Below are 23928 nucleotides of genomic sequence, written 5' to 3'. Positions count from 1 at the left end.
ACACATATGCATTTGATATAAGAATTGAATCAAATTAAAGTGATATTTGAGAAAAAGTAATTTAACTAACATAAAATTAAGTGATATATACACACACTATGATACCATAGTGTTAGCATGTGTATATTAGTAACGGTCTATGCTTTGGCCGGAGGAGAGGGGTTGGGGAACGGTTTTATGGTGTTTGGAGTGAGGAGAGCCTTATGGAACGTCTAATCTGATATTGATTGATTTAAGCTATCCGATGTGTCACACGATGATGATGGTGATGAGTAAATTATGTTTGTGCGCTATTGTTGACGTCAAAATGTGACCGTTGACGTGTCACACACGAAGGCCTACGAGTCGTTTCTCATAATGTTCCAGTGCAGGACATAAATTTTTAGAAGGTGCGCGGGCGTGCTAGTTAGTTTGGTCATGTAATTGACAAGATGAAGAATAAAACAACCCGATCGGGTATCGAGCCGATAGGCACCAAAATATCCAGCCGATCAGATGTTGGTATAACAGCGTTTAGCCGATATGTGAGAGAATCGGCCGTTGAAAGCACGGATTAGCTGGAAACTTAGAAATAGACTTGAATAATTAAGTAAAAATGAATGCTTTGTCGCGATCGGCTAAATCCAATTTGCGCGTAATCCTCACAAGTCGATGCAACACAAAATAATTACCGATCTAAGTAAATCAAGTTGATTGGTATAAAAACAATGCAATAAGACAATCGACTACTCTATTGATGTAAATATGCTAAGCATGTAGGTCGGTAAAGATCATCGGCTATAAATTACTGACAAACGACCAAGATCTATAAAATATCTAGCCTAGATTGCTAAGAATAATTGTAGAAGATCGGACCAAACTAAGATAGTTCAAGATTACCCTAGCAATGTCAGGATAGATACTAAACAGATCTAGATTGCTATCAAGTCGATGAGCCGATGACTGATAACTTATCGGCTGGTACTGCGATAAAACAATGAGCAAGATACGCCAACGTGGTAAACTATTTGTAATGCAATCTACTAGATTGGACCGAATCAAGATAGCACTAGATTGAAGATGTCAAATAGCAAATATCAAATCAACGCAGATCGTCCAAAGTAGTTGACAAGATTAACCCAAGATACAGAAGTAACTCAAGCTGGAACTGATACAATAACTAGCAAACGCACAACCAAATTAGAAGATCAGACCTAACCGAGACAATTCTAATCTAGCCGATATGATTACCGTGGCCGGTGGAACGTAGGACATACCCCTCCACCGGAGATCGAGACGATGCAGCCCTGCGTCAAGTACCAAGTTCCACCGGTTTGAAACCTCGGTGAAGAGGGTGGCTATGCGTCGCGAGTAATTGATCTAAATTATGATCTAGATGGTTTACAATGACTCTGGGCATACATATTTATACCCTCGGGTGAATAATAGTCCATGCCGAACACAACACACGACTCCTAATAGAAAAAAATAACAAACAAGTCATATTTAGACTTTAACTCTAATCTCTATCGGATACGACATGGTTTCTAAATAGATAAAAGGAAACAAACAAGTCCTGGTCGGACTTTAACTCTCTTAGAGATAAAACAAAAATCCTAACAAACTCCAATTGATAAATAAATATACGCGGTCATGCCTTGATCTTCACGATGCCCTGTTGGATTCAAATTCCTCCGGATAAAATTTTCATATGTGATTTCACCTTTCCTTATCCGAATCCAATAAGAAAATAATTTACCAAATTTTACTGTTAGGTAGAAGAAGATAAGATATAAACAAGATATATCCAAAACATCTTAAGATATGAAACAGGTGGAGTATATAAGCGTTTCATCCATAAATTATTATTCAATTGCTGATAAATTGTTTCACTTTTTGTTTCAATAAGCGAATGATGGATACTTTTAACTCCATGTAAAGTCGTTCCGATTTTTAAACTTATATTCTTTGCTGTTATATATTATATATAAGCCAATTTATTTTTATTTTCATTTTCACAATCCTTTTGATAATCCAAGACTACATTATGCAAAATGAGGGGTGAAAGTAAAGAAAAAAACAAGAGTAACCAAGCAAAAATAGGCCTCAAGTATGAGGGGCAAAAGAAAAGGAAAAATATGAGAAACCAAGCAAAAATATGCCTAAAGTTTGTGTAGGAAGCCCAACGGTTTGGTCTCGGGAGAGAGAAACACACTTGGAGAAAAAAAGTTGGAAAAATAAAAAGAGACACATGATTCGCAAAAGGGAGAGAGAGGCATACAAAAGAGGAGACCTCCGCCACCGAGAAAACTTCATATGCTACTCCATAAAATGACTTACATAAACTTCTACCATATAGTCATAAAAATACCATTCATCGTATACATTTCTTATTTGGAGCAGTATTTTTCTTTCATCCATTAGACATGGAAATGACTAAAATGCCCCTACTCATTTGTGCTAAACCCAACAATCCTCCCCAAGGAATTTAACTTTTTGCCACTTTTACATTTGGCAACTCTCCAAATGCCCCTTTTAGTTTTGGTCTTAGAACATCTCCAAGAGCTAGGCAAATTTTGTTTCCCGGGGTGTTTTGGCAAGTCTCCAAATAGTTTGGTAAAGGAAATTATACTCGATCTTCAATAGTGCCAACAATATGTTATTTTCAATCTAGAAGTTGAAAGTCATGTTCACGCCGATCCATGTTCGACCCCGCCACATGCTCACCGCGCATAGGTCGTCGCCGCGCCTTGCCGCCCCGCCCTAGAGTGATGGCACATGGATGCGTGCGTCACGAGCCGGCGGTGCGCACATGCGGCGGTGACGCCCGGAGGCAGCGACGCATGGCATGACGGTGGCACAGAGGAAGCGGAGTCGACGTGTGTGAGTTCCGTGCACGTGCGGGAGAGAAGTGCGTTGTACTTTTTCTATTGGATGGCAAACAAAACTTGGACTCCCAAATATATGCGCAAATGAGGAGATATGACAAATTGCTAAATTTGAAAAAGTCATATGGCAAACCATTGGAAGGTGTTTTTTTTTAATTTGCCAAAAAACATGGATGAGAAGTAGGGATAGCAACTCTTGGAGCTGCCGTCGGGAGTCGGGGTTCAGGCGACGCCGTCGAGATTCGGGCGACACGGTGCTGTCGGCCAATCGGTGGCTCCTTGCTACTCGGACGGACACCGACCTCGTCGGCTGAGGCTCGCCTACCCGGCCGCTAGGGGCAGCGCGCCGACACGACGCCCCACCCGGCCGCTCCTCGCCTCCATGCAAGCCGTCGCTGGCCGCTGGCCGTCCATCCACGCTCCACCGCCCCACCTGTCCGTCGTCCGCTAGTCGGTCGCCGACCTCCACTCTCCAGCCTCGTCGTCATCATCGTCGGTAGCGTTCCACGGTGACAGGCCACGTGGACAAAAGTGGCAAACAGTTAAGAAAACGACTCTCTCTGATGACAAATCTGTAAGACTAGGCGATTGTTTGGAAGTCCCTTGTCACATCAGATGTTTAAACGCTAATTAGAAGTATTAAATATAAACTGATAACAAAACTAATTAGATAAAGAAAGGCTATTTTATTAGACAAATTTTTTAAGCCTAATTAAGCCACGATCAGCAAATGTTTACTGTAGCATCACATTCGTTAATCATAGACTAATTAGACTCAATAGATTCGTCTTGCGAAATAGTAGACGTATAAGATGAGTTTTATTAATGATTTATATTTAATACTTTTAATTATTTAATGTGACATAGACTTAAATAAGTCCTGGAAACAAACATTGCCAAGACTAAAGGGGATATTTGGAGCCTAACGTAAAGCGGCAAATAGTTAAATCCCCAATCCTCCCCTGGCCGTACATCGCCTCCACGGCCGACGCCGCCATCTTGCCTCCTCGGACGACGTCGCCTTTCCCGGCCGTAGCCGCCGCCTCCCCCGACCGGCGCCGCCACCGTTCGCCTCTTCCTCCCTCTCTTTTCCCTCTTCGCCCTCCGCTTTGGCCGTCTGCTCCACCTCTCCGCCGCCATGCCGACCCCCGCCGATTCCTTCCTCATCCTTGAGTTCGTCGCCGGCTACCGCCTCATCCCCCACTCCATCTTCACCGCACTCCTCGCCTCCCTCCCATCCGTCTCTCCTCACACCTCCCCGCGCCTCCGTGCAGGCCTCGCTCTTCGCGCCCTCGACGCCGCCCTCTCTGATACAGACGGCGTCGACGCCCCCTCCCTCCTCCACAAGGCGCGAGCCGTTCTCGCCGAGCCTGACCTTGCCCCCTGGTTTCCTCAGCACCTCGCCGAACCCGCCTCTGCCGACGACCTCCCGGCCGCGGCCGTGGCCGAGCTCAAGCGTCTTCTCGACGTTGAGTGGGCGAGCCTCCCTCCTTCCGCGCTAGAGATCGCGGCCGAACGGATCGTCGGATCTGGGGCCCTCCAGTTTTGGGCAAACGCCGACCACGCACAACGTTCAAAGCTTCGTCTGCTCGGTGGGCATCTCCTTTCATAATCTTCAAATCCTCTTAATCGCTGATTGCCTGCCTGATTTTAGTTGTTGCTGCCAAAATGTACACGCTGGATTTAGGGTTTTAGCTCAAATTCCAGGTGCGCTGTCATTTGAAAATTACTGAATGCCTCTGGGCGGCTGAAAAATCACTTCTCTATATCAGTTCTTTTACCCACCTTTGTCCCTTTCTGCAGTAGGAGAGTCCACAGCTCGTGAGATTCTAGAGAAGATTCAACAACAGGATGCATCCACAAATCATCCAGCAGTGCTTCCTCAAGTTGATAATGCACCCGAAACAAACGGTACTAATGATTCTGATTGTTCTGAAGAAAAAGATAAGGGCTGTCCTGTTAAACAAAATGCTAAAGCCGATCATCCTCAAGAAGTTGGCGTTCGGCATCAACAGGAGTCGATGCAAGGAGCACCCAATGACCATCTTAAAGAAAGTTCAGTAACAACGGAATCTATTAGAGGCAAGGATCCTGATATTACAAGCTTTATGGAAGAAGTTATTTGTCCTCAAATAAGTGGACAGTTTACCCCTGACAACATCAAGAACCATCAAGTCACAGGTCCTAACCATAGTTTAATGGAGAGGAATCCGACTGCCATCACTTACGAGGTGATATCATTATGCTTTTGCCAAGGTTTTGTGTGTTAGATGTTGTCATTCTAATAGCCCATCAACATGCTTAGCTAGCTCTTCAGTTTGCACGAATGTACTTGGAAGTTGTTAGTTAATCTAATTGCCTCAATACTTCATTATGCTTCTATTACCTGTGCCTTTTGTGAGGAGTGGAGAAGGTGTTGACTGGTTTAGCTAGGGTTTACTCATAGCATATGTTAATTCATGTTTGGTTATCTTTTTATATTATAGTTGTTTTCTTTTTATATTATATAAGCGAAGAATTTGTGCAATATTATGATGGAATCTCATTGTATTTTGAAGTGCAGAGGGATAGCTTGGGCGACCCTGGAGGTGAAAGGCCTGCAGCAAAGCGTCAATTACCTGCTTTTGAAAGGACACCAAAACCTTCTCCTACAGCTGCACTTAAGACGAGAAAAAAGTGGAGTGAGATACAAGAAAAAACCTTGCTGGAAGGGGTGAAGAAGTACATTTTTTTCATCCATGTGTGTTCATTCTTGGATTGACTGCTCTCTGATGGTATTGATGCATTAAGTGTGATGAGTTTTCATTGTGAATATAGGTATGGAAAAGGCAACTGGAAAGATATCAAAATGGCATACCCTGATGTATTTGAAGATCGATCGACAGTACGTCCTTTGATTTGCTTATACCATTGCTTGTGTATTTTTTGTTTGTTTGTTGTGAAGGTTGCTTTGATGAGTGTGCAGGTAGATTTGAAGGACAAGTTCAGAAATATGGAAAGACACCTGTGTGTTTGAGGCGTGCCTACTTTAGGAGGAATTGTCATGGTATATAGTGACTTGTTAGTTATGCTTCTGGAACTTGGATGGATGATGGTAGCTATGTTTATAGTGCCTCATTTTGGTTGTGATTTTGTGAGGAGCAGCCAGCTATTTTTGTATTTTATCAGCTGCCCTTGTTTTGTACAGGAGAGGAGAGCAATGTTGGTGGGAACTTCCTCTGAACCCTTATTTATCTTGTATCTTCATGTGTCTGCATTGTTGTTAGTCCTTCTAGAATATACAGTGGTGCTGCCAGCTGTGAATGAGCCAGTTAGTATCTGATATCTTTGAGCTCGTGTCTCTTGTTTTCAAAATTACCACTCCTTCCGTTTCATATTATAAAATATTTTGACTTTTTTCAGGACAAATACGAAGTTTATACAACACTAAATTAGCTTCATTAAATCTATATATTTCAATTCAATAGTATGTTTGGTTTCCGTGAAAATGTTTACTTTTTTCTATAAACATGATCAGAAGTTTGATTTAGAAAATAAGTCAAAACGTCTAATAATATGAAGCGGAGGGAGTAAGTCATGCGTGCGCACGACTATAACACCCATCGGTTAAATATAGTAATTAGCTTAAATTTATAATACTAATTAACAATGTAAAATATTTGCACAATATTCTTTGCAGGAAATGTAGCTATAATATTAATAGATTTATCTTGATTTGTAATTAGGAATATTATCATAAGATTCAATGGTGTACAATACATTACTACCACTGTTACCTCTCTTGAAAACATTTCTAAACCCTTTATAATACTAATTATAATTGTAAGATATCTGCAAAATGTTCTTTGCAGGAAATGTAGCTATAACATTAATAGATTTATCTTGATTTGTAATTAGGGATATTACCATACATTACTGCCACTGTTACCTCTGAATAATAAATTTCTAAAGATGCCATGTGTAGTAAACCTGTTATCCTCCTTTATGCATATATTATAGCAACTTTAGGTTTGTTTCATATACTTGAATAGGTGTTCAAAGAATGTATTTATTAATCTGTAATAAGGAAAGTTAAATTTATTTTAATTTGCAATCTTAAATTTGTTGCAGATTAAGATAAATTATAGTATATGATTAAAAAGTTAGGGTTTAGGGTTTGGGCAAGGTATGTGTGCAGGATGCACTAACGACTCAGTAAAGAGAATTGTGTTTTAGAACAGGATTTGAATTTTACTCTATAAGAAGAAATTAAGAGGTCAGTGAGGTCAAATAACCCAATGCATACATGCTATATTCGCCTTGCTTATCCGTATTGATTCCTTTCTTCATCGCTTTTCAGGTGATTACAACATTCGGGGATCCGTGATTCTTCAAAATTTGCTTTTCCTATGTCATATGAGGTTTCTAATCAATCTGTCATTTGTAAAAGATGGGGCTCATCACCGCTTGCTGCATCCTCCAATGCTGGTTAGTCGTTAGTTTCAGACCTCAAGCATTTATGCTGAATTTGATGATTGCATGACACCATTTATGTCAAAGAATGCTGCATGTAGCCTTAGGAATCACACATCGTACTTTCTCTATGGCTGATGTTAGAATGTGTACATTTGGCGGGTCTAGTTTCGTGTAAATGTACTGCCTCTTGAGTTACAGAAAACCTGCCTGATTGAGCTTCATCATCCATTTCCAGGAGTTTGTAAGATGAAGGTGTGCTGAAAGAAATGCTATTTGTCATATGATACACTTCATTTCATAATCTTGACATGCTTACACTTGTTTCCGTTGATTAAAGATGCTTCATCGCCCTTCTTGATACATTCATTTAGTTGTACACAACCCACAATAGACCTGATGCTGTATGCAGTTGTTATTTCCATATCAGGGTTGCCACACATATTGTTATCTTGACATTTTGGAGCCATTCTGATTCTTATATTTAGGACCAACTTAAATCTGGAGGTTTTCTTAATTAATTTGTAAAGTATGCCTCATGATTTTGCATGTCCAATAACTTAATCTGAGAGAATTTTGGAGACACAAAAGAGAATGTTTCCATGCTCAATGTGTTATCATGATACAATTGTTCTGGGAAATGAAAAGTAGGCCGATGGGGCTAAGAAATTTTGGCTCGTAAGAAATATGTTTTGGATAAAGCAGGACACTGCACGTATTACAGCTCTTGAGTTCGTATTTCTAGATAATCTTAAGATCACCTTTTACAAGATAAATTTGATCGATACCCATAAAAATGTTTAGAAACTCTATAGAGAACTACTCTAGAGTTTAGATTAGTTCTGTTTTATCTGGAATCAACAGGAACAAATTATATATAGTGGTTGCTATCTTATAATTATATTGGTTATCCTATAATCCTCTTTTATGTGGCCTATGACTGGTGGTAGGCACAATTAGTTTAATTAAATCCACCATTGAATAATACTTTTGGTCTAACAGTAAGCAGCTGATCCTTTGTTTGTGTATTAATATTCCAAATTAATTATAGTAGTTATCCAGACCAATTATGTTGGACTGTTTTATCACCACAATCTAAATTAATTATAGTAGTTATCCAGACCAATTATGTTGGACTGTTTTACCACCACAATCTAATCTTCTTTGTTTTGCTTTCAGTTCAAGATTACGGATCACCTTACTTTATGTGGAATTGCCCCAGCGTTGAAGATGGATTTGGTGAAGAACATGTCCTGTTAGCATCAAGTAAGTAGCAAGTTTAGAGCCCTTTTAAGTGCATACCATGATTTTTGGTCTTTGGCACCAAATAAGTGAATAGAATCAGAGCAGCAAGGAGATGGATCATGTAGTCGTGGGCAAGTTCAAGCTCGGCAAGAAGATCAGGAGTGGATCGTTTGGGCAGCTATTCATTGGTCAGTAGTCCATATCCATTTAGTCAGAATATTACTTTGTTAATCCCACTATGATTGCACCATTATTTTTCTTGGCCATGGCTGTTATCCCACATTTGAAGTGGTTTGGCGTGGTGGGAGAATACAATGTGATGGTGATTGATCTTCTCGAGCCAAGCCTTGAGGACCTATTCAACTATTGCAGAAGGAAATTCTCGTTAAAGACTGTCGTCATGCTTGCTAATCAGATGGTGAGAGTATGGTCGCTTTATTTAAAGTTTCTTCAATTCATATATTCTAATATGTTAATTGATCCAGAGTCAAATTGGTCTCTGTATCTTGTTCTATATATGTCTGATGTAAACCATTCTTTCATAATTCAGATTAATCGTGTTGAATACATGCATCACAAGGGATTTGTTTGCAGGAAATGTAAGTCTTAAAGACTGCTGGGATTTGAATCCCTCGTGGCATTTTGCTCTGTCATGGACAGAGCGGCTTGTTGACACGTCCTTCTGGGCCTTTTTTGCCTCTGGCTACGGTGGGTGCACGGTGCACCGTTTAGCTGACAGGGTGGGCTCGCTTCTCTCGGCTGCATTTCGTGCGGTGGACCAGGTGCACAGTGCACGGTGCCCCAACCTGACAGCCCCACTTGCTGGCCAGCTTGACTGCCTGACAACTCCACATGCTGGCCATCGCTCCCCGTCGTCTCCGCTTGCTCAGCGAGCTACACATCTGGTTCTCTTTCTTTCTTTTTTTCCATTTCAACCTCCTCATCTATGCTTGCTGCCACCATTGTCATCTCTGCTTGCTCTTTTGCGCGTTGAACTCGTTGCTTTATTTGTTGCTGACTTGTTGCAATGGAGAGGTAGATGTTTAACTTGGTCATACGTATGTTCTTGCTGTGCATTGTTTCGATTTTCCCCCCTAATTTTGATTTTTCATAATGTATGCTTTTATCTACTAATTAGGACCAATGATCTCCATGGGCTGTGCTGTATCTTCAAAGGGTCTTGATTACCCGTTCTACCACGTTTGGAGGCTGCTATAGTTTAGGTAACACTCTTTCCCTTTTCCTGTATAAATCTTTCCTTACATATTGCTTTATATCTATTCACGCTGATGGTTTCTTTTTGCCTTGCAGTCTTCTCTGGGCAGCTTCAGCAATTACCCTCTTCCTCTGATCGATTCTTCTTCCTGGTTATTTTTGGCAGCTTGGAGTTATTCCCATCTTCCTGCTCTCTGCGTGCATGTTCTATCAGTTATCTCAAGGTATATCCTCTTTTCTGTTATCTTCTTTGCTCCATCGTGTATTATGTTCTCGCTTACAGCTTTACAACATTTGCTCTCATTTTCCTTCTGGGTATATGTTGTGGCTGCCTTGCTTAGTTGCTTGCCCTCATGTACTACATTATTTATTTTTTCTCTTGCTATGGTTTACATGTTGTTGGCTTCGTGCAGACATTAACTTGCTTATGTTCCAACGATCAGAAAGTTGGTTCTTTTTACTTGTTAGTGCTTACTATTTTTGTTACTACCTTCTCCTATCGGTTCTATAAAAGGTCTTGCTTCTCTTTCCTTGCTCTTTGCTTTCTACACTTGTAGTAAGAAGCATAGAGAAACCTTTTGGGAATGCATGCAACACAGTGAAAGAAATGCATGTGTAACACAGTGAAAGAAATGCATGTGTGTGTATACACGTGTGAACTTCTATATTGGTCCTATAATGTTAGCCAGGTTTCTAATAGCCTGCAATATAAATATTTAGGGACCTCTCATCTATATACCTATATATCCTGTCTGTAATGTAAAATATAATGTTTAGGTAACTGCTACATTATCTATGGAACACAAGACTTATGAATCTAATTTCCTCGCTGCAATTATCTTCGTACCAGGTATGATCATGTATAGAACAGAACACTATATATGCTACTGATTTTAAAAAAAAAATCAGCAGTATGGCACCAAACCTTATATTTTACTACCATATGTCCATATATAATCTACAAATTAAGAGGTCCACACCTCAGTTCTATACAAAACAACAGTTGATATATATGGCAAGATGGAGTGCTCATTATTCCTACCATTTAATCTGGCCTTAAATCACAGATACTGCATGTCAAATTAGCATGATACCAACAGTGCATTTCATGTCAAATTACTTGGTACGACAAGTTCTGCGCACAAGGCGCGCGTTCTCCTCTAGTAATATTAATAGATTTATCTTGATTTGTAATTAGGAATATTATCATAAGATTCAGTGCTGTACAATACATTACTACCACCGTTACCTCTCTTGAAAAAAATCCTAGACCTTTATAATACTAATTATAATTGTAATTTATCTGCAAAATATTCTTTGGATGTAACATAGCTATAACATTAAGGGTCTGTTTGGTTGCAAGGATGGGATGGGATAGGATAGAACCATCCCATCCTAGATAGTGTTTGGTTTATGGACCAAGTGGGTTGGGTTGGACTCAATAGAAAATATTCCTTCAATATGTTGGGTGGGATGGTTCCACCAAATTGGTCGGACGGGGTGGGATGGGGCGAACCTAGGACGGGTTGGCATCACGCATCGCACGGAGGGAGGGGGGTGAGGGCATTGCATCGCACCTCTTGGAGTCTCGGTTGCTCGTGACGCCACCGACGCAACAGACACCATAGGCAGAGGCGGCGCCCGCTTTGTCTCCAAGTGAGGTCGCCGCCGCCCATCCTCTTCCTCTTCCTCTTCCTCCTCCTCTTCCTCTCCTCCTTCTGGGATCCCTCCTCTTTCCTGGGCAGTGAGAAGAGCTCGCCGTCGCCAGGGTGTGAAGCAGTCGCCGCCACCGGAGGGGACGGGCCCAGGGGTCGCCGCCGCCGCCGCAGGGGACGGGAGGGGACGTGGCTGTGAGCTGCATGTATTGGGTTGAACAAATTGTCGCCGCCAGAGGGAACGTGGCTCTGGGGAAGAGCTCGCCGCCAGAGAGGATGGGACGGGGCGTGAGTCATCGCTGGTGCCGTGGGTTGAAGAACTTGCAGTCGCCGGAGGGGACTGGGATGCTATATGCCGGGTTGCTGTACTTGTTGTAGCTCTGGATTTTTCTCTGGATGCTACATCATTCTTATTGCTTCTTACCTTTTTTTTTTTGCTTTGAATGCATGTGGCTGTCGCAAATGGTGGATGGTATATTGTGTTGTCATATAGCAAACTAGCAAATGTGTTGTTTGTCTGAATTTTGGATTATCTGTTGCTCTGATTGAATGATATCTTGAGAACATGACAAAATTGAGTTTAGTCGCCACTTTGTCATTTGTGTGTCTATTTATGTGAAATTACATATGTAATTCCATGTATTATTTGTGGTTATAGTTAATGGTAAAATGTCCACATCATTTATTTATTGTGAAATATCCATTTTATTTTATTAAAATTATTTAAAATATTTTAAATGTACAACTATACATTTAATTATTTTAGGTTATCCATATATTAATCCTAGTATTGAATATTTGATTTTGGATATTAGAGGTAACCTCACTAACTCATTGTGAAGACATTATCACATCCAACAATCTCAAGTTCATCCCTCGAACCAAACAGGTGATGGGTTCATTCCACATCCTATCTCATCCCTCCAACCAAACAAAAAATAAGGTTCAACCCATCCCTTCAACCAAACAGAAAAATAGAACCAACCCATCCTGCAAAACAGAGATGGAACCAACCTATCCCACCTACTCCATGAACCAAACACGTCCTAATAGATTTATATTGGTTTGTAATTAGGAATATTACCATACATTACTGCGCTGTTACCTCTGATTTAAATTTCTAAAGATAAATGTGTAGTAAACCCCTTATCCTCCTTTATACATATATTACAGCAACTTTAGGTTTGTTCCATATACTTGAATAGTGTTCAAAGAATGTATTTATTAATCTGTAATAAATAAAGTTAAATTTATCTTCATTTGTCATATTAAATTTATTACAGCTTAAGACAAAACTATTTAAGTATATGAGTAAAAGAGTTAGGGTTTAGGGTTTGGGCAAGGTATGTGTGCAGGGTGCGCTAATGATTCAGTAAAGAGAACTTTGTGTTTTAGAACACGATTTGAATTTTACCCTATAAGAACTTAGGAGGTCAGTGAGGTCAAATAACCCAATGCATACATGCTATATTCGCCCTTGCTTATCCATAGGGTGCCGTTGAATTCATGATGAAAAATGGTTTTATGTTGCTTCAAGTTTGTTGGGCAATCTTGTGTTGTTACTATGAATACCCAGTTTCCAATTTTTATATCGAAATGTCAATTTATGTTGATTACCTTTACTGTTCTTCTGTTGTTACTATGAATACCCAGTTTACATGTAGGCATCTCTTGATTGTATCAGTCTTGGCCAATCGAAGGGCAATTGCTTTGACAGTAGAAAAAGTTCTTTCATGCGTCAATGGGATTTAAGGTATGATACCTATATCTTCCATTTGCTACTTGTTCTCTTTATTTCAAATACGATAGCATATTGGAGTGAACTTAAAAGGATAATGAGCAGTTAGACAACAGAAATAGCAGGGTGGCACAAACTGAAAACTAAAATTGGTTACAGAAAGAAAATGATATTGGCAATAACAGGGGTACATTTTTTTCTCGTTTTAATTAATGATAAAAGTTCTGTTGCTCGAACCCTGCAGTTGTAGGGGTACATGTGATCATTTCAGACTTTGATAGAGTATTTTATAGACAAATGTCGACTCTTGTATTTCATGGAAGTTGATACTATGTGGATGCAGAAAAAATGCAATAATTGATCATCTTTCGTTAGTGGTCATGACTGAAACATTTATTTAGTTGTCAAATTTCGATATTGCATTTTTTCAGTTCAACACTTACTGAACTACCTGGGTTGATTATGAGATAATATATAATCTTTTGTATAGAAAAGATGACATTATGATCATTGCTCATGAACTGCTCAACAAATTGACTCTTAAGGTTCTCTCTAAAATTACGAGAATGTTAGTTTCTATCTCGAGCCGAGTTTAGATGTAGAAAATTTGCCATGAATTGTGTCCAGAATGTAACTATAGGCTAGAGTAAAATTATCACTATCTGCTAGGTGCTTATTTATAATTTTATGGTCTGTGTTAGTTGATCATTGTTGCATTAATAAACAATTTCATTAGAATCATTAGTTCTATGTAAGATAGTCTTGAATTAGTAGAGATTCTTCCTTTGTCTGTGCAGATGAAATCTTCCTGCTATATGAGCTTGTGGGGCTGTTTGCATACTTTTAGACTGAAAACGTACAATGTTATGAGATGTAACCGTTGGGTGTTTAATTTGTAGTTTGCACTACTGTTCCACTAATGGGTGCAGCTGCTGTCAACTTGGTTCTTGGAGAGAAACCTGCAAATATCTACTCAGATTGCTACTAGGTGGGTTCAATCTTAAACAATTATCTGTCCATTTTAATTTCAATATTCATGTCTAGTGAATAATTCCTTTATTATATTATCTCCCTGTTCTTTTCTAAGGTAGATAGCAGGATAAGTTTGGAAAACATCAAATTTATACAGTAGCTAATTAATTATCAAGAGCCAGAACTCTTTCCTTTTAGTTTGCCATCACCGATTCACTGGTGGCATTCATGCATGGAACAAATGAAATGTTTATGTATGAACCACACAACTGTTATGCTTGCATGTTTTTCCTAAATGCTTATGTCTTGATCCTATTAATGCTAGGAACAAGTTAGTGTAATAATACTATATCATTATATTCTATGTGGATGTATAATATTTTCAGATGTGCTCGCAACTACATGTGTGTTGATGGTATTGAGTTTAATATTTATGGGCAACATTATACTAATGCACTGTGCCTCAATTATACAAGTTGCTACTATTCATGGTGATAATGAGCAATAAATTTTTTAAAAAAATATTATCACCTTCATCCCATAATATAACATCTGGTCAATCATTTATCCAAATATATAGCCAAAAGTTTTGTATTTTGGGATGTAGGTAGTATCCCTATTTCCAAGGTTCGTAAATCTTCATATTTTTAGGAAGGTATCGGAGCTTTGTGGATTGGCCTTGGTCGAAATATCGCAGACAATGCTATAATTAATGCTGCTGAGGTTTGTATTCTTTAGGCTATAATTAATGCTATAAGTTGGCCAGCTACGACCAACTTAAACATGCGTTTTGATCCTTTTGCTTTGTATTCTTGTAGTCACATTCTTTTGCGGTACCATTCATCAATTTGTCGTTCATGCAGATGTTTCTAGCACTTCCTGAGTTTACTGATAACATTTTTACCCATCTTTAAGCTAGACTTTGTGTTGGGTTTTTGACTGTTAGCATTGGCTCCAATTGATGTGGTATGTTGCACATACTATTTAGGCTCTCATTCTCGAGTCTTATTATGTTCTACATAATACTCTCTTTCATAGAATGTAACTATTCTACATGACTTCTATGTAGGTGAAATCAAGAATGATGGGTGACTCGACATACAAGAGTACATTGGACTGCATTGCAAAGACATTAAAGAATGAAGTACGCAAACCCTTTTCCAAAACTTACGTAGCTCATCTTTTGTGTGCACAAAAATCTTTTTATTTATTGTTTGAAATGTATTTTTTGCTCACACAACTAATCTTCAAAGTTATGGCACTTATCAAGCACACAAGTAATTTCCCTTAGGAATTTGTTAATCCTTGTTGAGCTAATATGTATGTGTTCAATATTTCAGTTCCACACTCCCTTACATAAACTGAAATGTTCAACATTTCAGTTTTTAGGGTAGAGGAACATAAATGTTTATGTTAGGGGTAATTGAGGGTTTAGGGTTAGGGGTTAGAGCATCTCTAATAGGTTGGTTATTTGGCCCTCCAAGCTAAAATTTTTCAATTTTGATGAGAATCTGCAGTCCAAGAGACTTGCCAACCGGATCGCATAAGCCGTGCCATCCGGCTGGTCAAACTACTCTTCTAGTCGGTCAAAGTTGGCCAGCTGTTGACGTCAAAAATATGATCTGATGTGTTACACACGAAGGCCTGGGAGTCAATCTTAGACAGCTCCATTGCAGGACCTAAATTCTTAGAAGATGCGCGGGCATGCCAATCAATTTGATCCTGCAACTGACAAGATAAACAGTAAAGCAAGCCGATCAGCTATCGAGCCGATAGTTAACTAATGATCTAGTCGATCGAATGTTGATGCTACAACAGTTAGCCGATAGGATGAACGATCAGCTATAAAAAGCATGCATCGGCTAGAAACACCAATAGAAATAGACTTGAAGTAAATATTAGACCAACGTAATCCGCCAAGTTACTTATTAATCTTATTTGATCGGACAAGTCCCTATAACCAGATCGAACTAGATGTACAGAGATTGGACTTAACCAAGACAGTATGTAGTCGAGCACGATATGGTTATAGTAAACATGAAGATTAATAAGGCTAATAAATATACCAATGAATCTCTTGGAATAAACAATGAATCGCGTGTTATGATCGGCTAAACCCAACTTGCGTGTAATTCTTGTAAGCCGATGCAACATAAATAACTGTCGATCTAACTAAATCAAGCCGATTGGTATAAAAATAATGCAGTAAAGCAATCGGCTACTCTATTGATGTAAATATGATAAGCATGCAGATCGGCAAAAATCATCGGCTATAGACGGCGGACAAACAACCAAGATTTATAAAATACCTAGCCCAGATTGCTAAGAATAATTATAGAAGATTGGATCCAACCGAGACAGTTCAAGATTAAACCTAGCAATGTCAGGATAGATACTAAACAGATCTAGATTGCTATGAAGCCAATGAGTCGATGACTGGTAACTTATCGGCTGGTACTCCGATAAAACAGTGGGCAAAATTCATTGATCTGATATAAACTATCTGATAAACACAATATACTAGATCGGACCGAACCGAGACAGTACTAGATTGAATATGTCAAATAGCGAATATCAAACCAACATAGATTGCCCAAAGTGGTCGACCAGATCAACTCAAAACACGAAAGTGATCTAAGTTGAAACTGATACGATAACTAGCAATCGCGCAACTAGATTAGAAGATCAGACCGAACCGAGACAGTTCTAATCTAGCCGAACGACTACCATGGCTCGGCGGAACGTAGGACTTACCCCTCCGTCGGAGATCGAGACGATGCAGCCCCACGTCAGGTGCCAAGTTTCGCCGAAGTTGAAACCTCGGTTAGGAGGGTGGCGATGTGCCGAGTAGTTGATCTATTGATTGATGTAAATGATCTACAATGACCCCAGGCACACGTATTTATACCCTCGGATGGATGTTAATCCGTGTCGGACACGACTCCTAATAGATAAAAAGAAATAACAAACTCTATCTCTTACACGACACGTATTTCTAATAGATAAAAGAAAACAAACAAGTCCCGATCGGACTCTAATCTCTTAGATATAAAATCCTAACTCTAACTATTAGATAAAATTATGCCGCCAAGCCTTGGTCTTCACGATTCCCTATTGAATTCAAACTCTTCCGGATAAAATATCTATCGGTGGTTGCATCTTTCCTTATCCGAATCCAATACGGAAATTTACCAAATTTTGGTGTTAACAGCAACCAAACAGACTTGCCATACGTGGGCCCACACTGCACCTCCCCCATCCTTTTTCCCAGCTGCCATCTCCATCCCCTTCCTACACCTCCAGCCGTTGCTCCCATCCCCTCCTGTAGATGTGTTGCCACTGTCTAGCTAGGTTGTCGCTTCCTTCTTTGTTCGGGCGCCTCCTCCGTAGTTCATCGTTGGCACCAGGAGTCTTCGAGCGAGCCAGGCCATCGCTGTACGGATCTTTTCGTATCGTCGCCTCTTCCTGCAGTCGTCACCGTCGCGACACTTAGACTGCCGTCAGCAGGCCGTCGTCGCCATCGTCAACAGATAGTCGTCCCACCCCTGTAGCAGATCCAGCTTTGTGGCCACCAACGACGGGTTGATGAGGTCGCCGAGGCTGACGACGTGGAACGACTAGGCAGGAAGCAGTAGAGGTGGCCGAAGAGGAGCACCTGGAGCAGCAGCAGCGTGACAAGCAGGTCCCGCCATCGTCACCGTTGCAGCGCAAGGACCTAAGGAGAAAGGCACGAGAGGAGGGAGAGGAAGAGGGATATGGAGAGAAAGATGAAAAAGAATGGGTATTAAGACTGATACATGGGTCATGCTGTCATAGACTCAAAATAGAGATGATGGATGTAGAGGCTGTTGGAGCAAACAATGAATTTGACTTGACAAATAAAATGGAGAGTTGGCCAAATAGACATTTGAAGAGTCAAATTTAGAGACTATTGAAGATGCTCTTAAGGATTAGTGTCTAGGTCTAGGGGTAGGGGTCTAGGGTGTAGGGTTAGGGTTTGGGGTGTAGGGTTTAGGGTTTAGGGCCCTAAGGGTTTTAGGGTCTAGGATTAGGGTCTAGGGTTTTAGGGTTGAGGGTCTAGGGTCTAGCTTACATGCTGAAATATGTCAAATATAAGACTGGGCATGTTCTAGAATTAAAGTGTTAGATGGAGCACCATGATTTGGTTACTAGCATCTTTATTCTTCCAACATATATAGCGATTATAGAAATCCCAAATTATTTCAGTTCTTTTCTGCAGAAAGAACATAAGAATTGTTAGTAGGGGCGGGCCCAGCTATAATTCAAGGGTATTCAGACGTATACCTAAGATTTTGCGAAAAAATACATTTATATACTATGTATACCTATATGTATTCAATAGAATAAAAGAAAACATGTATTTCAGCCCAAACAGACCAAAAATTGGCTTATTGAGCCGTCTTTCTTTCCTTTGGCCCATTTCACGCTCAGCCCATGGCCCAAAACAGCTAAAAAACCCTAATGTCTGGGGGAAAGGGGCGGCCTGGTCCCGACTCCTCGTGTCCGTGTGGCGTGTGCGTGTCCCGGCAGCGACGGCTGGAGACTGCGAGCGGGCCGGTGTGGCGAGGTCGCGGTCGCGAGGAAAGGAGGGAGGCCAGGTCGGCAGGCGGCAGCAGAGGAAGCCGAGGCGGTCAGGTGGGAGGTGGGCCGCCGCGGCCGCGCGGGCGTGCGACGCCGGCGCTGCGGACTGCGGTGTGTGACTGGGCGGTGGCTGGCGACAGGCTGACAGTAGCGACGGCGAGCTTCGCGGCGAGAAGGCAGCAGGCACCACCGTGCCATGCGGCCAGCCGGCCAGGCCACAGGTGCTGAGGCGCAATGTCGGCGTTGTCGTGTCGGTGGCGACGACGAGCTTAGGGCTTGGAGCTTCGCGGTGAGCAGGCTACAGGCAGCAGGCGCTAGGCGGCCAGACGGAGGTTGCAGGCGCAGTGCCGCCGTGCTGGCACTCCCCACTGGCCACTTCCCCTATTCCCCAATCCCCAGCCGCAGTAGGCTAGCCACCAGCTTCAGCAAGGCAGCGCAGCGAGCAGCAGCCACAATAGTCTCTAGACAGTCAGACAGAGCTGATCAGCTGAATATTTTGAATCATTTATATTTGTTGCACAAGTATGTTTATATATTTATATGAGCTTTAATTTTATGCATTGTCAATTTGTTAACTCAAAATAATTGAAGCATGATCGATTGATTGAAGATTGGTTTTATTTTCACTCTAGATCTTAAAATGAAAAGGAGAGGGCCTGCGGTTGATTTGAAGGTTTTTTTCATAAAGAAATGCTTTGAAGAAGGACATCATAACTTATTTTCAAAACATGGAGTGTCGTAAAGTTGTCCTCTAAATGGTAAGAATTCTACTCATTTCATCATTGTCCATGTTTTACATGTTACTATGCATATGTTGAACAATGTATGATGTTATCAATTCGATGGAATATGACTTTAGGTTCAATTTGACATTTCGTGTTATATATGATATATATAGTATGATCACTTAGTGTTTGATGTTATACATGTCAAGATTTTGGGTAAATTTTTTTTACATCATATCACTTCGAATACCCAATGTCTAAATCCTGCGCCCGCCACTGAGAGTTAGAAGAAAAACCCCAAACTGCTACCTTGCACTCAGATCATCAGCAAAGTATTATGTTGTGATGTAATAATTTTCATAACTCTATCTCAGGTTTGACTTTTGGTTTGCATATCAGGCTTAACTTCAATTTTACCCTTTGGAGCTTTGGAGGTTGCATACTGGTTCAAATATTTTTCTTCCTATTTTTGCTACGATGTATCGAATTAACTGCCACCTACATGTTAAATTTTGCTCCCTATTTTTGCTACAATGCATTTGATGTCCTCATCTGTTTTTCAATGGACTGAAAGGTGTTTCTTAGAAAAATTTTGGAACATAAATTTTCATCTGAGCTTACAGAAGAATTAAAACTCCATCGTTTGTATAATAAAACTGCTCCTTACAAGCATCGGACCTTGGCCATCAGGATGATGAAATCTCTATTTTGATACCTTTTATGTTTGCAATTGATTTTGTGATGCCTGCTATTTTTCCTTGTTAGTATTACACAGTTAACATTCGTGTGAGCTTGCAAATTACCATTTCTGAGTTGTATAATAACTTTTTGTTAGATGATTACGTGGTACAACTTGTCAAGTAGGCTAATCAGTTTTTCACAGTGCACAACTTGTACTGAAATCAAGTCACAGAAGCTTACTGCAGAACCTGCAATTGAGGTGAACCTGATTTTGAATCTTTTGTTTTCATATTTCCCTTAATCGTGTAATGTAAAATTTCAAGTGTGAAATGGAAATATTGTGGTTCAAAATTGTAGTAGTAAGAGATCACCGTGGGGCAAGACGTTGCCTCCTCTTTGCAATTTAATTAGGTGGGGAATCTAACAACCTTCTCAGTGTGCAAGACGTTGCCTCCTCTTTATGGTTTAGGATAAATTCAACCAGATTGGGATACTTTTTTGGATCGTGCCAAGATGACTAGATGTATATAATTAGATGGGAAATCTAATAGGCTTCTCACTATGTGTTAACACTAAAATTTGGTAAAATTTCTTATTAGATTTGGATAGAGAAAGGTACCATCATCGATGGAAATTTTATCCAGAGAAGTTTGAATTCAACAGGGAGTCGTGAAGACCAAGACATGACGGTATAATTTTATCTATTAATTATAGTTAGTTTAAGATTTTTTTTCTTTCTCTAAGAGAATTAGAGTACGGTCGAGACTTGTTTGTTTTCTTTTTATCTATTGGAAACCGTGCTATATTCAATAGGAATTAGAGTCTAAGTAGAGTTTGTTATTTCTTTTTAGTTGTGTCATGTTCGACATGGACTACTATTCACTCGAGGGTATAAATATGTGTGTTCAAGGTTATTGTAAATTATCTACATCATAATATAGATCAATTATTCTCGGCGCACCATCACCCTCTTCAACAATGTTTTAACACCGGTAGAACTTGGCACCTGACGTGGGGATCCATCGTCTTGATTTTTGACGGAGGGGTAAGTTCTACGTTCCGCTGGCCAAGGTAATCGTATCAGCGATATTAGAACTATCTCGATTTGGTCCGATCTTCTAATTTGGTTATGTGATTGCTAGTTATCGTATCAGTTTTAGCTTAGATCACTTTCGTGTCTTGAGTTGATCTAGTCGATACTTTAGTTGATCTACGTTGGTTTGATATTTGCTATTTGACATAGTTAATCTAATATTGTCTTGGTTTGGTTCGATCATACTTTGGTTGATCTACGTTGGTTTGATATTTGCTATTTGAAATAGTTAATCTAATATTGTCTTGGTTTGGTCCGATCAAGTAGATTGCATTTATCAGATGATTTATATTAGATCAGTGTATTTTGCTCATTGTTTTATCGGAGTACCAATCGATAAGTTATCGGCCATCGGCTGATAGCAATTTAGATATGTTTAGTATCATCCGCTGGCCAAGGTAATCGTATCAGCGATATTAGAACTATCTCGATTTGGTCCGATCTTTTAATTTGGTTATGTGATTGCTAGTTACCGTATCAGTTTTAGCTTAGATCACTTTCGTGTCTTGAGTTGATCTTGTCGATACTTTGGTTGATCTACGTTGGTTTGATATTTGCTATTTGACATAGTTAATCTAATATTGTCTTGGTTTGGTCTGATCTAATAGATTGCATTTATCAGATGATTTATATCATATCAGTGTATTTTGCTCATTGTTTTATCGGAGTACCAATTGATAAGTTATCGGCCATCGGCTGATAGAAATTTAGATATGTTTAGTATCTATCCTAATATTGCTAGGTGTGATCTTGAACTGTCTCGGTTTGGTCCGATCTTCTACGATTATTCCTAGTAATCCAGGCTAGATATTTTATAGATCTTGGCTGTTTGCTAGTCATTTATAGTTGATGATCTTTGCTGATCTACATGTTTATTATATTTACATTAATAGAGTAGTTAATTGTCTTACTACATTGTTTTTACACCAATCAGCTTGATTTATTTAGATCGGCAGTTGTTTACGTTGCATCGGCTTATGAGGATTACATGATAATTCATTTTGGTCGATTGTAACAAATATTTAATTGCTTATTCAACTACTCAAGTATATTTCTATTTGATTTTTAGCCGATCCAAGTTTTCAACAACTGATCGTTCAGCCTATCAGCTAGGTTCTACTACATCGTACATCAGCTTACATCGTACATCAGTTTGTTTTACTATTTATCTTGTCAGTTGTAAGATCAAACTGATTGGCACGCCCACGTGATCTAAGAATTTAGCTCGAGCATTCTAAGAAATGACTTTCAGGCCTTCGTGTGTAACATGTTGGATCACATTTTTTACGTCAATACTGTGCAAGTGCTTCCTTGTTTCCTTCCTGTTATAGAATTTGTGCTTCCAAAATATCTACATATGATTGTTTGTATATAAAATATTTACATATGCCAATATGTAAACTAGGTTTTGCTCACCCTAAAGTGCATATAAGTAACTTAAATAATAATTTAATTAGAATTCTAATATCATGGATATATTTGCACTTCAGTTTGGACAACTAGATTAGGAGGCTTTTCTAGATAGCAACAGCTACAACTGGATTGTGAGACTTTTCTAGATTGTTGGCCTTGTCAGCAGGCTGCCAGAGGTGAGTACATTCATGCTATAGTCATTTAGAACTAAAATTAGCTCATTTAACCTAGGAACACCTGAAGAACATGTTGATACTATTCTATAAATTTTGCCCTTACAGAGCATCCTCTTGTGCAGTTATAGGAATATGCAAATAGGAAGTGTTTTTAAAGAGAAATTAATGAATTGATTCTAAAGTTTGCATTTAGTGATAGTCAAAACTTTGCCATTGCATCTCCTTGCATTTAGAAAAAAGGTCATTAGCCCATTTTATGAATAGTCTATTTAATACCATTTCATTTTTCAATCTTAACAGCAGGGTAAATCAAAACTTTGTCAGAAGAAGAGGAAGAACACGACCGACCTGAATAATCTGTAAATTCTAGCTATTGGTCTTTCTAGCTTTCTAAATAGTTACCTGGTGAATCAAACTATTCCTTTCATTAGTCATATTCTAATGCTCACCTGTCGGCCAACCCTGAGCTCTGCTCTTAGATATATCTCAACTCAGTATCTTTAGTGCATCTTGCCATATGGAATTAGTTTATAAATATTTGACCATGTGGAAATTTGTAAATATTCCAAGGAATGCCATGACCATGTGGAATTAATTTGTAAATATTCCAAGAAATGTCGTGACCATGAGCCACATGATCTTAGCAGGCTGCAATATAAGCAGCAGGAAGTATGTTGCTATGTGAACTTCTAGTTTATAAATGCCCTATAAATACATATGTTATGAATTATCGTAGAGCTATTTCGAATGGTGCAATCAAGTTTGTATCGAATTATGAAATGGCCGACAGTGAATGGCATAACATATTCATAATTGATTTGTATTACTGAATATCGTCGTAGCGTTAGCATGAGCATATCTGTAGTGCATTGACTCGTTTTACTCATCGTCATCATCCTCATGTGATACATCTAATGGGCTAAATCCATTTGCATCAAAACGGACGACCCGTATGAGCCTACGTCATCCCCTAAACCCTTCCTGCACCCCTATCATCGGTGCCCCCCCCCCCCCTCTCCTCATATCATTCCCCAAGCTACTCATCATCGACTCCTCCATACCATGCCGTCTGCGTCCAGCAGTGTCGTAGAGCC

At 39.8% G+C, this 23928-nt stretch overlaps 1 protein-coding gene across 21 annotated transcripts; it reads left to right on the top strand.

The window, feature by feature from the left end:
- The first annotated feature begins 3789 nt into the window (after positions 1-3789).
- On the top strand, positions 3790-23604 carry LOC102721570 (telomeric repeat-binding factor 2-like). 21 transcript variants are annotated; one of them, XM_015839731.2, is made up of 21 exons: positions 3790-4459; positions 4671-5098; positions 5431-5588; positions 5685-5751; positions 5833-5913; positions 6055-6177; positions 7207-7334; positions 8499-8585; positions 8670-8982; positions 9159-9469; positions 9703-9787; positions 9876-10003; positions 13119-13187; positions 14072-14160; positions 14796-14867; positions 15008-15110; positions 15214-15288; positions 19379-19504; positions 19871-20841; positions 22736-22834; positions 23135-23604. In XM_015839731.2, exons 1-5 carry the CDS (start codon positions 4006-4008, stop codon positions 5881-5883), a joined length of 1158 nt encoding a protein of 385 aa, XP_015695217.1. In that variant the 5' UTR covers positions 3790-4005; the 3' UTR covers positions 5884-5913; positions 6055-6177; positions 7207-7334; positions 8499-8585; positions 8670-8982; positions 9159-9469; positions 9703-9787; positions 9876-10003; positions 13119-13187; positions 14072-14160; positions 14796-14867; positions 15008-15110; positions 15214-15288; positions 19379-19504; positions 19871-20841; positions 22736-22834; positions 23135-23604. The 21 variants fall into 21 exon arrangements, with proteins under 21 accessions (XP_015695217.1, XP_040381663.1, XP_015695206.1 ...); XM_040525729.1 differs by having other exon boundaries at positions 5833-5961; XM_015839720.2 differs by having other exon boundaries at positions 5833-6177; positions 8670-8752; positions 8854-8982.
- Positions 23605-23928: the final 324 nt, after the last annotated feature.

This window comes from Oryza brachyantha, chromosome 7 (genome assembly GCF_000231095.2).
Source record: "Oryza brachyantha chromosome 7, ObraRS2, whole genome shotgun sequence".
Lineage (NCBI taxonomy): Eukaryota > Viridiplantae > Streptophyta > Magnoliopsida > Poales > Poaceae > Oryza > Oryza brachyantha.
This window is presented reverse-complemented; position numbering and strand designations above follow the sequence as displayed.